This window comes from Halichoeres trimaculatus, unplaced genomic scaffold (genome assembly GCF_033239565.1).
Source record: "Halichoeres trimaculatus isolate MK-OKI-2021-1 unplaced genomic scaffold, fHalTri1.1 fHalTri1_scaffold_8, whole genome shotgun sequence".
Taxonomy (NCBI): Eukaryota; Metazoa; Chordata; class Actinopteri; order Labriformes; family Labridae; genus Halichoeres; species Halichoeres trimaculatus.
Genome location: NW_027437186.1, coordinates 38,022,715 through 38,038,466, shown reverse-complemented (window position 1 = coordinate 38,038,466; position 15,752 = coordinate 38,022,715). Strand labels below are relative to the sequence as shown.

Below are 15,752 nucleotides of genomic sequence, written 5' to 3'. Positions count from 1 at the left end.
GACCGATATGGGTTTTTTGGGGGCCGATGCCGATATGCGTAGCCGGTTTTTCCAATTTGATATTCAGGCCGATTGTTAAATAAATATATATTTATCACATTTTTGTGAAACGCAGCAATTTCTGAGCAACTAAGAGAAATCTATTACAAGTCGTGTCCAGTCCTCTGAACATTTATTCAGCTTTCAAAACAATGAAATATTTTGTCTGAGTAAACGCACAATGTAACAAGCAGTAGTAAACATTCACACTCTTCTTAAAATGTCAAAAAAGAAATTTAAACTTATTAATATAATTTGAACAAAAGTATGTAATGTATCCAAGTGGTTCCACAAGTTTGAGGTGCTCATCTTTTTTGTGCCTGATCAAAAATTGCGTCATTTTATACAACGGATCAAAAATCGGCTTTTTAAAAGAAAATATGGCCGATGGCCGATAGAGACAAATGTCCAAATATCGGCCCGATATATCGGCCGGCTGATATATCGGTCTACCTCTACTGTCTTCAAAGCGCTGACACTGCTGTGAGAGACTCTTCAGACCTCCCTCTCCAGGATAGACCAGATCCCAAAGTCCATTGGATTGATGTCCGGACTTGACAGAGGCCACATGTTCTCGTCCCAGAGACCAGGAAAGTGCAGCTGCTCCAGCGTGTGTGAAGACAAACTGGTTTCCAAACGCACTGGTTCACCAAGGCAACATTTTTTCTTCAAGCATTTGAAGGAACAACTGGCTGTTCACTCCTGAATGAAGACCAAAGGAGCCGCGTTTCCACCAAGCAGTCCGGGTCAGTTCGTCTCGGTACGGTGCCCTCTTAGCGGCGTTTCCACAGACTCATCCCGGGACGGATCCCTAAAAACCGAGACGAGCCGTCCCACTTTTTGGGACCCTTTCGTATGGGTGCCAGACTGAACCGATCCGCTCTCAGAAGGTGGAGCAACAACACTGCAGACGGTTGATTGGTCAAAAGAATTGTCACTTACCCTGACAGCGGCTGCATTTCTCCTGGCGGCTCACAGACTTCTCTGAAACGAGGCTTGATTGTTCTTTGTAACAGAGAGTTACATGAAAATCACAGACAGGACGAAATGCTGCATGTCTTCATCTGTGCTCTTTGTTTACTGTGTCGTGTTTTCTTCTTTGTTGGATTTAATAGCAGGGTAAGCTGCTACGGCGTCACGCTGTTGTTTACCAGCTTCCAGCTTACACGCCGCCCACCACAGGAGGGCACAGTTTGCTGTGGAAACGCAAACAGGATCCGTCCCAAACCGTACTGAACCGACCCGTACTGCTTGGTGGAAACGCAGCTAAAAGCTGCGTTTCCACCAAGCAGTGCGGGTCGGTTCAGGTTTTGAGACATCAGATGCAGCAGCAGCTCACACCATGACTCCAGCTGCTTCTGACGACTCATCAGACCAAACCAGGACTTTGTCTGCAGCACTCTGGATCTCCTTCAGCATCATTTCCCTCTGTCAAGACGTTTTTTCTCAGGAGCGGCTGAAATCAGTCGTCTGTGTTTCATTTTTAGTGCTTTCAGTCTGAGATCCTGTTTGAGGATTCTTCTCAGTGAAGGTCTCGAGATGTTCACTTCCTGTGCTCCTGCGAGGATTCCTTTGGTTTCTCTTCCTCACCATCTCAACAACCCTTTTGGTCCAGACTGAACGTTTTCTTCCAGGGATCGGCTTGCTGCTGGTATTTCCAGTCTCCTTGTAACGTTTCATGACATTGTAGACAGTCTTACCACAAACATTCATCTTTTTCATGATTTGCGTTGTTGTCAGTCCAGCCTCCTTCAAGGCAACAACCTGGTCGCACTTACCCTTCGATGCCGTACTCAACAATCATTAGGAGTAAACAAGAGAAACTTTAAGAGAAACTATCCAAAATTTTAAGTTTTTAGGACAAAAGTTAAACAAACAAAATTGAGATATACGATGGGTAAATCCTTCTGGCCCACCCTGTAGTCATAGATAGATGCAAAAAGATAATAATTTAATTACTTTTGCAACTTTCCTGTGTCTGTTGGGATAACTTTTTTGCTTTTTGCATTTGTGTTTTTGCCTTTGCATTCATGGTCTGACACCCACAGGCCACCGTACTTACTTGTATGCATGTGCAGAACTTACCCAGACTGTGCGTATCATTCAGCTTGAAGCTGCAGAGGACCTGGTCGATATTTCTTGCGTACAGGAACCCGTTTCCTCTCACCACCACCTGGAAACTCTCTAAAAAAGAGCAGAGAGATTTTTATTATTCAGGTTTTTCAGCGGGTTAAAGCTGCTCTTCTGTTTTAGCTTAAAGTCAAACATTTCTGCAGCACCACTTTGCTGAGTGCTGAGGGCGATCCTTTCCTCTGATGTGCTCAACTCTAGCAGCAGAAACTGGTGCATGCCTCATTACTGCTTGTTTATATCTGTGTGCTTGTGCGTGTATGTGTGGAAAGGCCATAACAAGCTCCAGTGGTGCTAATGCTTAAAGTGCTGCTATTCACAAATGTGTGCTGTGCAGTAGCCAGGAGGTGTGTGTGTGATTGTGTGTGCGTGTGTGCATGTCTTTGACCTTTAGCGTCCCCCGGGCTCTGTTAAAGCGCACTGACAGAGGCTTGCCAGCATATGCTGCAGTGTCTATGTGGCTGCTACCCAGCATATGTTAGAGAGCGGGAAAAAAAAACACTCGCTGAGAAACACGCCTGCAGGGCTGACAACAGCAGAGCTCTGTCAGAGGAGCTCTGACCTTACCTATGGCGCCATTAACACACAGATACACGTCTGAGTCTGCATGCAGATGTGTGTCTGAACACAACGTGTGTGACGGTGTGGTTTTCTGAGGAGTGTGTAAACGTCAAACTAACGTCTTCATGCACGACTCTGTGCAGATGTTTGTGCTCTCTCTGGCTGTGCACTAAGACTTCCTCCAGCGCTCCAGCCACACCTTTAACATTTAGGGCTCCAGCGTGAAGATCACTGGATAAAAACATCAGTGGGTGTATTTCTGACAGTGTTTCTCTAAAGGTCAGACAGGACACACACACACTCACAGGATCTCAGTTTGTCTGCAGATATTTTCATATTTACAGATGCTGCAGAAATATTTCAGAGCAGAGCTGCTGATGGAGGAGATCCAAAAGGAAAGGTTTTAATGTGCAAAACAGAGACATTGAAACGAATCTGACTTCGTTCATATTTTAGCAAAACGACGAGTGCTGGATAAAAACAGGTGGACTCAGGAGGATATGAACCTGAGCATTTGCATGACTGCCTGCTGCTCGTGCACTGCCTGCTGTTTGTCTCCTCCTGAATCCCGCCCTAATATCACTGTAAGTACGTAAATCACTCTGGTTCAGCGTTTTATTTTACAGCTTGTTCTGTGATCCTCTTCACAGAAACCTGTGGTCTGTGTGGTTTTTAATGCTTCACTACAATGTGAAGTTTAATTAGGGGATTTAAAACTCATCATTTCTCATGCTCAGTGCTTCGGCTGCTTTAGCGGTTGCACCACTTCCCACATTGTTAGCATCGAAGGAAACAGCTCAGCAACAGAAACATATCACATTTAGCTCTAAGGGAATCAAATTGACAAAAAATCCAAGTCCAAGCACTTTACAATCTAATATCAAGGTTAGAGATTGACCCATATGTTGTTGTTTTTTCAGGGCAGATACTGATTACTGGTAGTCAAGAAGGCTGATAACTGATATTTGGAGCCAATATTCTTTTGCAGTAAAAGTGAAAATACTGCCGTCAACATTTTAAATGATACAAACTCCAACACGTAACTTCATTGGCTTTAAGTAAATGTTTATTAAACAGCTCCCAGGCTCAGCAGCATGTCTCAAAGTTAAAGGAAAACTAAACACAGTACACTTCCTCAGCTTTCACTGCTGATTGGCTGTTACCGGAGTCATGGCTGTGTGTGTAACCAATCAGGTGGTACTGTGGGTGGGACGATGCTGGAGACAGAATAGTGACTGCAAACAGTTTTAAATTGTTTGGTTTTTTTATTGGCTGTTGGATTTAAAACAAAAAGGCTGATGCTGATATACATTAAGATCTAAATATTGGCGCCAATAATCAGCCCAGCGATTAATCGGTCTATCCCCAATCAATGCACAGTTATCTTAGACAGTTAAATGACTTTTTTTTTTTTTTTAAGGTGTCTTAATTATTTTTCAAATTGCTTTTCAATTTGTTTTTAATTTGTGTCTTATTCTTATTCTTATTCTGTAGCACTTTGAGATTGTGTAAATGTAAAGTGCAATATAAATAAAATGCATTATTATTATTATTATTACATTTGGTTATGTTAGATTTTAAAACATGACTGATATTTTTGTCAGAGACGATATTAAACTGCATCAGTCCAGTTAAATACAGCACAGGTAAATGTTAAATGTCCAGTCTTTGTTGGTATCCAACAGTATAATTCTTTAATATATCAATCTGTACAGGCAGCTCCGGCCTGTTACACTTTAAATATTATTAATATGTTAAATCTGTAAAGTCTGCTACAATCTTGTTTACTGTATTATTATTATTAAAGTTAAATGAGTGTACTGTACCGTGTGTTATATTTCTCTGTGCTGCTCCTTACTTTCCACTTGATGTATGCTGCAGATAGGAATGCCCTGACCTAGGGATGGGTACCAAATTAGGTACTTTTATAGGTACTGACTGAATTCTATCAAAAGTACCGGGTACCGATTCACGTAAAACCAAAAGGTACCATGTTTAGGTACCTAAACGCATCCTTGTGACTGTGAGGGAGTGGAATAGTAGGAGATTTTCCATGCTGGACATAAACGCAGCATTGCAAGGTTATATATTGAAGAATGAATATGTTAAATTGAGAAAAATATTTATTTTATTATCAAACAAATTGATATTTTTTTACCACATAAACACAAAAAAAGTACCTAAAATTAGTACCGTTGAGTACCAGTACCGATGGCCAGGTACGATCTATCGGTACCGTATCGCTACAAATGTGAAAGGTTCCCATCCCTCCTGAGGATCAAGAAAGTTTTATCTTAACTTATTTTAAATTTTAAATCCTGACACCACTTAAAGATTCACAAACCAGGAGTGTTAAAATCAGAATGTTACATTTCTCAATAATTCAATCATTGACATGAACTCAATATGAGCATCTCCTCCACTCACACACACACACACACACACACACACACACACACACACTGAGGCTTGACGGGCTGAAAGGTCAGTGCTGTCAGACACATGGTGGTCAGAGACTGGTGGTGCCCTGCTGACATGAACAACACAAGCTGCTGCTGCCCGGCCTTTGCGCTCTCTGCCTGCCTCACGTCCATTTACATCGACACCTGAACGCTTGACGAGGATTACATCTGCACCAACGTGTGATTCTGCCTTTGTTATGAGTGTGTGTGTGTGTGTGTGTGTGTGGGAAAAAAATGGGGTACGGCTTGTCCGAACAGCGGCTCTTCAATCACGTTAGTGCGACGGGACAGTGAAGGGCAGGGAGGGGCGGCGGAGGATGGGACATCGGGGAGGAAAAGGGTCAGGCGTTAATGAAAGCAGCAATCTCTGCTGTCATGTTAAATCTAAGGCCCAACTCTCACCATCCTCTCAGTGTGTGTGTGTGTGTGTGTGTGTGTGTGTGTGTGTGTGTGTGTGTGTGTGTGTGTGTGTGTGTGTGTGTGTGTGTGTGTGTGTGTGTGTGTGTGTGTGTGTGTGTGTGTGTGTGTGTGTGTGTGTGTGTGCTGTCATGTCAGATAGTGTGGCCCAACATTCACTGTCCAGTCTGATGGCCTGTTTGCAGGCAGCCCGCTCTGGTCACTTCACATCAACGTGAGGGACGTGTGTGTGCATGTGCTCGTGTGTGCTGAATAAAGAACATCCCCACGTGTGTGTGTGTGTGTGTGTGTCTACAGGCAGGCAGGAAGAAAGACGGGGACACAGACTGTCACTTTACCTATGCAATGTGTCATAATGTGTAATATGTAAATGCGTGAGAGGGAAAAGAAGTGTGTGGATGGCTCAAACAAACCTCTGGGCGTCTCTTCTGCAGCCTTCGGTTTGTAAAACAAAAGCTGTGGTTATCTGCTTCCAATGGGACCAGACTAAAAGCCAGTTATTGGTCAGGAGTAGGATTTCAGATGCATTGTTTGCATAAGCACAGCATGCTGTAATCTCTTCGTTAATTAGGCCAGATCAACTCCTGCTCTAAGTGGGTCTTTGCTTTCTTAGTTCACTGACCATTACACTGCTCATCAATCGAATTACAAACGAGGCTGTTGGAGGATATCTGAGCACACGTCTGGTGACACACTCAGACCAGACACTGTAATTACCATGAAGCCACGACGGAGATTCTTCAGCATTTCTGCCTCGTTTTTGTGCTTTTAAGGCAACAGTTTTATCATCCTCCTCTCCTCTCCTCCCTCTGCGTCTTCTCTCATCCTTCACATCCCATAATGGATGCTAATCTCCCCTGGTTGTCCTGGTAGCATGGCTGTAAATGCACTCTCCTAAGTGAGTCCTAATAAGGTCATGTCAAAGCTCATCCATCCTGCTGGCTGCACATAAAAGCCCCCTCTCTCATCATCTCTCTCATCCTCTTCCTCACTTCCTGAAAGTGCTGACCAGAAGAAAAAGGAGAGGCTGGACACAGTGGATGAGGAGCAGTCTGAATAGCTGTTTAACATACATGATGTGGCAAACTAGGCCAGAGAAGCAGCCATGCTTAAAGATTCACGGCTAATTCCTCTGACCAACACCCGACCCCCCCCCCCCCTCCTTCCTGCACACACGCTGTGCTGAAGCGGCTATGCTAATTTCCCCCGGCCGTGAATGACAATACGCTCTCTGTCACTCCACGGTCATAAGCGTCCATGCGATTACTCAACATCATGTTCCACTCCACAGGCTTTAGATGACTGTCATCTGACACAATCCCGCTCTGTGATTCCCTAACAAGGAGGGGAGCTGCTCGCTGCTCGCTGCTCAGGCTGCTCACGCTGCTTACCTCCTGCACACACGCTGGATGGCTCCGCCGCCAGAATCTCAATGCAGGACTTCTTGATAATCTGGGAGATTTGAGGAGAAGAGAGAAGATGAAAACATCCAGAAAACAGTTAAACAGCTTCATGTGTTTATTTTCTGTGTGGCTCAGAGTGTGTGTATGCGTTTGGTATGTTCGTGTCGTACCGAGTCAATGATTCCCCTGAGGGCCTGGAAGCCTCCCCATACAGGAAACACATGCTCCACAGTGTCTGCAATGGTTGCAAGCTACAGGAAAACAGAACAAGAAAGACAGACACTTTAATTCACTTATTTTTCTATCATTATGCATTAAATCTTTAAAATCTATCTATGATCTTGCCTGGGTCTGGTTGAATTCTTTGACCCCTACACAGTAAACAATGGCTCCCATAGATCTGGCCCTCTGCGCCTGCAATAAAAAGAATGAATAAAAAAATGCAGTTAGCTTTAACAGTTAGTGAGCTTCTGGAATAAAAAAAACACATCTTATTTTGCCAAACAGTACACACTAAACAGTAGACTGGTAACAAGAAGCATATTAATATGCTTCTTGTTACCACTCTTTAGCTACTGATATGCCCCTGAAGAAGTAATTACTTCTTCAGGGGCATATCAGTAGCTAAAGAGTAAATAATAATGAGGATTAATAGCACAGAGCATAAATTCATACATTTATTTAAATAATAAACTGCATGGTTATGATCATAAACTAGATCCTAGTGGATGATCCTTCATACAGGCATCACACTGTATTTTGTGTTGCAGGAAAATAAGTCCGTCCGAAGCGGGAGGCGGAACAAAAGATGGAAATTTTGATGACCTTGCTCACCGTTAATCTATTTCCATATAAAATACAGTGATGTTGAGGAATCAAAGCACAATTTTCCAGTCTTCACGCAAACCACGCAACACACCTGACCGTCACAGACACGCCTCCCGCCTCCAGACGTACTGTTTTCTTCAGACGTCCAATAAAGCGTTGACGCCGGAATCCAAAATGGCGCTGGCTACGGAGAAGCGGTTAGCGCTGCTACGTCTCAAATTTGACAGTTTGTCGTCTGCTTTCATACTAATTCAAGTTTAAGGAGTTAAAATCGGTTTATTCCACATTACACTTAAAGAAATCTCGAAGAAACAGCGTTTGGATGTTATCGATTTCCTCTGTTGGACTACGGCGGCAAATCTGACCGAGTGACTGGACCATCGGAAAACACGGACTGGATTCTACCCGATGTTCCGGGCTAACGCCTGTAAGCACTATTTTTCAATTTCATCGTTTCCTCTTCTGTTCTTATCTAAAATTTCTGTTGATGTAGCCTCTTTTCACGTATATTTTACGTATTAAAGCATCACTTTGATCACAGGCTGTATTATCAGTGTTGTAAAATACGGGCGGGAGTTTTAAGCTCCCTCACCGTGTTTTCGTTACGTCCCTCTGTTCCCGCTTCTGTTTCTGACACCGCAATGAATTTTAGTTTTGGTGTGTTGAACTCTTTCTTAGGGAACTTGTTTTGCTTTTTGGTTATAGTTTGATGGATTTAAAAAACAAATGGTGTCTGGTAATGTTGTCCTTTGGTTAGTTGATAAAACACTGACTCCCAAACACCTGAGGAGGCTTCACCTACAGATGAAACTGCTAACTGTTTGACCAAATAACACAGCTTACCCTATTAAAATGTGGGGATTTGATCAATGTTAATAAGCCTAGGCAGTTATGTCTAAGTTCTTATTCTTGATCCTGAAAAAAGACCAGTTTTGGGCCTTAGTTTGTACTTGGGTCATGGGCTGCCTTAGTTATTTGCACTGTCTCCTCTGCTTTTTGTGAAACTCTGATTTAAAGTTGGCTAGATGAAGAATCACTTTTTATTTTATATGATTTATTTCCCTCTGAAGGAACTCATTAAACAAACATGTTGTGGACAGAGACGCTCTCTATGTTGGCCTGTTTTGAAGTAATATGAACTAGTCTGTCTTATGTTTCTGGTTCCTTTGCTTGTGAAATAATGTTTGTATCTGTATCATTAATCTGAAGCCAGACATAAGAAACTACACTTGGCATTGACTGGTTGGAAACCAAACTTCAAACACAGATAAATGTGGCTTCAAGCTGAGCTGTATGTTTCTCAGAGCTGTGACTTAAAGCTGGCTGTATGCTGTCTGTAAATAACGTGCTTCACTGCTAATGATTTAATATGATGACAGTCTCCAGAAATACATCTGTTCTCTCTCCATGATGGGACTGAATCTTTCATTAATTTATCCAGTAACTCTTGTTTACAAGAGGAATGACTGAATTCTTAGTTTACGTGTCAGATGTCTTTGTAAGAGACAACAAAGATGAGGAGTTTATTCAGATTGTTTATTAGACTGAGATTCACGAGGAGAGCAATTTGCTCTGTTCTTGTTTACCACAAATACAAGCAGTGTTCAAAAAGAGAAGAGTATATTCGGATGTTGTCATGAAAGACTAAACAAAGAGGCATTTACGAGGACAGCAAAGTAGTTTCCTCCTGTTTTCAATAGCGTTTAAAACAACATCCACGGACTAATTTGGCTGAAAGTCTGCAGTTTTCTAGGTCACTCAATGATTCTCAACACCAGAAGCAAGTCCAAACATCAGAACAGTTGAAACCACAAAGAAATTTTACTCAACTTTGAGGAAATGTTTTCATGTATTTAATGTGATTGATGAGAGCTCTTACCTCCCGCTGAGCCGTATCAAACTGCCACTCATTCAGCTCTCCGTCAGTCAGAGCGATGATAACACTGGCTGTGCCTGCAGAGCATAAACCTGTCATTTCTCTATTAACTGACCACACACAGGTTTATATGCTTTAGTAGTTAACAGAGTAGCTCACCATGCTTCTCCTGGTATATCTGTGCGTTAGCCTGCAAATGCAAACAAGGCATTAGAGGACATGTTAATCATTCAGCAAAAAAGACAGAAGGTAAAGGTTTAGACCAAGGGTCTTCAACCTGCAGCTCTTTGACTACTTTGCAGTGGCTCCTTGTAACTTTAAGAATTGTTATTTTTCTTACAGAGAGTATTGATGATTAAAGAAATCTGTCAATAAAGCCTGTCACCACTCTACTTTACCTCCTACAACATCATAGGCTTAATATTAGGCTTGATCTGTGGCAAAACATTAGCAACCAACGAAACCTGATGAGTTGAGCATGTTATCGATGTAAGCCATCATATTCAAATATTCGTTCATTTATGTTAAAATTTTGCAAATTTATTGAACGTCATTCTTTAATTTTTTTTAATTTGAGATTTTTTTGCGTTGTTGAATTTATTTTTATTTTTATTTTTTTATTTTTTGCAAATTTTTGAAAATTTCAAAAAAAAAATGATTTGCAATTTTTTTAGATTTCATATTTTTCTAATTAAATTTTTAAAAAAGTCCCCAAAACTTTGCAAATTTCTTAAGTTGCATGTTGTTGTTTTTTTCAAATTTATTTTTTTTTATTTGTACAAAAATTGCTTAACTTTTGACATTTTGATTTATTTGTGATTTTTTGTCATTTTTCAACTTTTTGAATCTTTTTGCAATTTTTGGTGGATTCATTTAACTGACAACATGTCAGCTTAATATTGGGCTTGATATGTGGCAAAACATTAGCAACCAACAAAAAATGATGAGTTGAGCGATTTTGTCCATCTATGTTGTCAAATTTTAATATTATTTCATTAATGCTGAAATTTCAGCAATTATTTTAAATTTCAAAATTGTTTAAAGTTTTTTTTTTTTTTTTTAATTTTAAATTTGCAGATTTTTGACATTTCAAAAATCTTTGCAGTTTTTTAAATTTCAAAATGTCTTGCAATAACAAAAAGTCACAATATATTAAAATTTCCCCCAAAAAGTACAAAAATGTTTTGACATGAAACTTTTCAAATTTTTTTGAATTTCAATATCTTTAAAACTTTTTTGGTAATAAAAAAATACTAACACATCATATATGGAATTTCATAAGTTCAAAAAACTTTGTTTAGATCATTAACTATATTTAACTATATTTAACTAAAGTGTTAATCCACTTTATTGTCTTTATTATGAATATAAAATAGATTTTGTGGTTTCTGAATGACTTCAACCCAGGTGAGCTGAGGTAAAGTGGCTCCTATCAAAGTAAAGGTTGCAGACCCCTGGTTTAAACATCTATAGGCAGCACTGTGTTAAAATATGTTCATACTTTTTCCAAGCCAGGTCACAATCTTCTTTTACAAGGCTTAGCAAATGTTAGCATCTCTCTTTTGGTCTGAATTTTTGGACTTGGATCTCATCTGAAAATGCTGTAAAATCTTAACGACGACGGCATGTTTTTGATTGAACAAACCAGAATGAAACCACATGGCTGAGTGATTTAATTTCACAGCGCCTCATTACATTCACTCACAAATCTGTGCTGTTTCAAGAACGGGGGAAATCACATGATTTGATGCATTCCTCCTACGCTTCCTCTTGCTATTGTTCCTGCTTTGAACCCTTTTTATCCTCTGTAAATATTGGAGTGAAATCCTGAGTCGAACACTAAGTTTGTGGGATTAAGGATGGCTTTACGTGCGAGTTAGGCCCTCGGCCTCTTCCTTACCATCTCCAGCCCTAAGTTCATAAACGTGTCTCCTCCAGGGATCACTCTGCTCAGAGCCCTTAAGCCTCCATCAATGGCCTCTCTGTGGGATAAACAGACAGAGATGCAGATAAAACTCTCTGGAAACGAGCTGCTTTTCTGGAAACATGCTGAGAAACTTCCCCTGTACAGTAGACAGAGAAGGAGATAGGGAATGGTTCGAGTTGGCGAGTAATTACGTGGATTAGGTTGTGTTCAAGCCAATCTCTGTACAGCAGAACGTGTCTCCAGGAGACTGAATGGACTGTTGTGTATTTTTTGGTTGCTTAAAGCTGGATAAAGTTTGTGATCAATTCAATTTGAAGGAGCAAGAAAGTCTGGGTCTAAAAACCAAGTTTGCAGAAGTTTGGGAAACTAAACATAAACACGAGCAGAGAGGAAATGTTAGGTATTAGAGAAGTCGTAAACAGAAAGAGGATTCAGACAGTTTGGTTGTTTTTCAGGCGCAGGTCTCACCTGTTTTCAGTCAGTTTCATGATGATGGTTCCTCGTGTGGAGAAGACGATGAAGGACATCCTAAGCATGGGGCTGCAAACACAGAGTCACTTCACATCACACAAGACAAGACAAACAGTCACATTCTCCAATAACTGAACACACTTTTTACCTGATAAACTTCTCCGCCAGCTGCTGCACGAAGGAGTAAATCTCTATCCAGTGATGCTTCACGCTTCCTGATCTGAAAAACAACAAGAACACAACCTTGTAAGGAGAAAACGTGATGTTTCAGCAGATGACTGATTATCCTCTGCTGCAGCCAACACTTCTTTTTATTGAACTCAGGATTTATAGTTAATGACGCCAACTTTCTCAGAGATTATTCACAAAATAATAAATAAAGATTGTTTTCCTAGTAAGTGAAATCAAAGCCAAATGTGTAAAACTAATGCAGTCACCACCCTCATCTGTGTAAAGATTACAAACCAGGCAGCCGGTCGGATAGTTTGGCCTGTATTAAAGTTGTGCAACACTGCTGATGAATAATCCTGAAGTTTCATCAGAGGGTGATAGTCCCAGTGTGATCTGGCTTTTCTTTGGAGTTTTACGTCTCATTCGCTCCATCAGAGGGGGTTTCATAAAGTTTGTCACAATAGATTAGATTTCTTCATCAGATCAAGTGGAAAAACTTGAACTGACATGTTGTTTGAAGATATAAAGTTCATGATGCGCATCTTTTAAAAGACAATTCATTTTGTTAAATGGTACTTCAAGGTCCCATATTATACAAAACTCACTTTTTTAAGTCTTTTAGTGAAATTGTGGGTCTTTGTCTTTCCTCCCAGCCCACAAAATGTGATATTTAATGACCAAACCTGTTCTTGGTAGAGCTTGTGAATGTAAAATCCTGACCTAAAACCAGCTGTTTGCAGTGGGGAGTGGGCGCTGAAGTTGAAGAGCCATCACTGCTCTGTTTTTGGCTGTAAACAGCCACATAGTTCCATGCTCAAGCTTCCCATCTCAGAAGAAGACAGACTAAGTGTTTAGAGTTCATTTATCAGGAAATGTTCCAGCTACACTCAGTAAAACTGAGCATGTGTGTGCTAGTCACTTCACGGCCGACTGCTTTTCCAACTTTGGACAGTCCAACAGAGGGCTAGCCAATAGACTGGTCCTGAATCCAGGCGCATTACCAACCATCCTCCAACAAACCTGGGACCCTGGAAATGTGAGTATTTTAAATGCTGTGTGCTGTGGAGCAGATGGAAGAGCTTTTCCTCAGTGTCCCCCCTGTCTCTGTGTTAGCTTCAGGATGCTAACTTTAGCTGCAGTTAGCCTGTTGTTTTAGCCTGTAATGTTACGGTAAACGAGCTTCTCTTTTTTCTAAACATTGTGCACTCGGAGCTCGTGGCGCCGCTCTCAGTGACGTGGAAGAGCGGGGCGGTATCAGCGGTGGCTCATTTACATATGAAGGCCACGCCCACTAAATCAGAGCGTTCTGAACAGAGGGGCTATGAGAGCCTGGAAACAATGCTGCTGTGCTTGATTCATTGGCTTTTTGGACCAAAACATGTTACTACCATTTCATGAAGACATCAATGATCCAGATTAAACTGCAGGAAAGGAGCAGGAGATGGGAACTTTAACTCCTTTGAGTATCTAATATTTCAAATCAACATCTGTAGCACAACAACAACAATATCAGAGCTGAGCAAGACGTGAGAGTTATCTGAAGTCTTTTTTTTTGCCTCAAACAAGTAAAAAGAATCTGCCAGTGGGTTCAGAGAAATGCGTCCATCAAGATAAGAATAATGTCATAATAAAAGCACATTTCTCTGACCCCCCAGGAAGACCCTTTTTTTTAATCACAAATATACCTAACACACTCTTAAGTATCTAAAGAACTTGTCATTAACAGAGAGACACAGATGGAAAATGAAGCTTCAGACATCAGGGACAACTTTGGAGTAGATCCAGAGGAATGAGATGTTTAAAGTCCAACTAATCTGGACATTGAATTAAAGTCTAACTTCATTATTTATCCACAACATTTTATTTTTTATTTTATGTTAAGATTTGTTTGACAAGGCCTTCGTTTTAGTCTGTGTTTATCAGCCGGGTTGGAAAAAGTTGAGATGTCAGATCACCTGATTAACTCCTGAATTCAACCTTTTCACATGGTCTGGTGTTAGAGAGTCAAACTAAAAACCACAGAAATCATAAATATCAAAGAATCTTAATTTATATCGAACCAGCAACACCATTTCAAGGCTAGATACCAACATCTGTGTCACGCCTAGGGATGCGTACCGAATTAGGTACTTTTAGAGGTACCGAAGTCTGAATTCTGTCAAAAGTACCGGGTTCCGATTCACGTAAAACCAAAAGGTACCACATTTAGGTACCTAATTTATTGCCACCAGTCACTGACTTGTTAAGATTATTCCACTTTTATCCATGGTTTTATTTTCTATTTCTTATCTATTTTTTTTAACTTGTTTCTACATATTTTACTTATTATCTGCTTCTACTTGTTCTTAGCTGTTATTATCTGACTTTTACCCATGTTTTGTTCTTATCGTATTGTGTCCAGCACTGCACTTTTACATCCTTGTGCAATAACTTCTGGCCATGCTTACTGCCGACCTCTTGCTTATGTGACTGTTGTATGTGTCTAGTATTTTGTCATTTAAAATACTGCGTCCTAGGCCAGTAGTACTGCTGTCTAAGACAAATTTCCTTCAAAGGACAATAAAGTTGAACTTATCTAATCTAATCTAATTTAAATGCATCTCTGTGGCTGTGAGGGAGTGGATGAGTAGGTGATTTTCCTACTGGACATGAACACAGCATTGCAAGGTTATATATTGTACAATAATTGTATTAAATTGAACAATAAAATATTTTATTATTAAACAAATTAATGTTTTTTTACCACATAAACACAAAAAAGTACCGAAAGTGGTACCGTTGAGTACCTGGACCCATTGCCAGGTATCTGGCATCAGTACCGTATTGTTTCAAATGTGAAAGGTTCCCATCCCTGGTCACGCCTCATATACAGTGTGTAACGCACAGAGGCGGGACGGTAAAGTGAAGTAATTAACCTGCGATCGTCTCTCTGAGGTTTTATCAGAGACGTCATGGTGGACGATGGTGGTGATGTAATGGCTGAGCTGACAGGGCGATTCTTCAAACTACTAACAAGCCAGGTCAGGATCTTCTTTTGGTCTAAATCTGTGAAGTTGAATCTCATCTGAAAAGGCTGTAAAATCTTAACTAGCGTTGAGCTCTCTGTGTGTTTCTCTGTGTATCTGTAGGGATGTTTATCTCCTTCCATACTGCTCCATCCTCAGGAGGGCGTCTATTTTTAGCGTGTTTCCATACACATGTATCCGTGCCTCTCCTTAACTGTCACATTTTGCTTTCTCCTGTGCTCACTGAGCTGCTAGCATCAGCGCTTGTTGACATGCATGTCTGTGAAGTCACAGCTTCACTTCATGACTCATGCTGAGTTTAGCTGAGTCAACAGAAAAGCAAACCTCAGAATCATACAGGTCCAGATAATACAGCGCTCCGTCCGTCTCACCCAGTGATTCAGAGGTAATGAGTGTTGTAGGTAATAACCAGATCCAGCGCTAACAGCTTCTCGAGTCCAT

The 15,752-nt window shown here is 40.8% G+C and overlaps 1 protein-coding gene across 1 annotated transcript in view; it reads right to left on the bottom strand.

Moving 5' to 3' along the window:
- antxr1d (ANTXR cell adhesion molecule 1d) overlaps window positions 1-15,752 on the bottom strand; it is a 41,262-nt gene that overhangs the window by 18,010 nt on the left and 7,500 nt on the right. The window contains exons 2-10 of the mRNA XM_074675789.1: window positions 12,263-12,334; window positions 12,112-12,183; window positions 11,617-11,698; window positions 9,876-9,906; window positions 9,720-9,793; window positions 7,358-7,426; window positions 7,183-7,263; window positions 7,001-7,061; window positions 2,125-2,223 (exon numbers count right to left, since the gene is read on the bottom strand). Coding sequence (XP_074531890.1) covers window positions 2,125-2,223; window positions 7,001-7,061; window positions 7,183-7,263; window positions 7,358-7,426; window positions 9,720-9,793; window positions 9,876-9,906; window positions 11,617-11,698; window positions 12,112-12,183; window positions 12,263-12,334 — 641 coding nt within the window. The remainder of the gene's footprint in view (window positions 1-2,124; window positions 2,224-7,000; window positions 7,062-7,182; window positions 7,264-7,357; window positions 7,427-9,719; window positions 9,794-9,875; window positions 9,907-11,616; window positions 11,699-12,111; window positions 12,184-12,262; window positions 12,335-15,752) is intronic.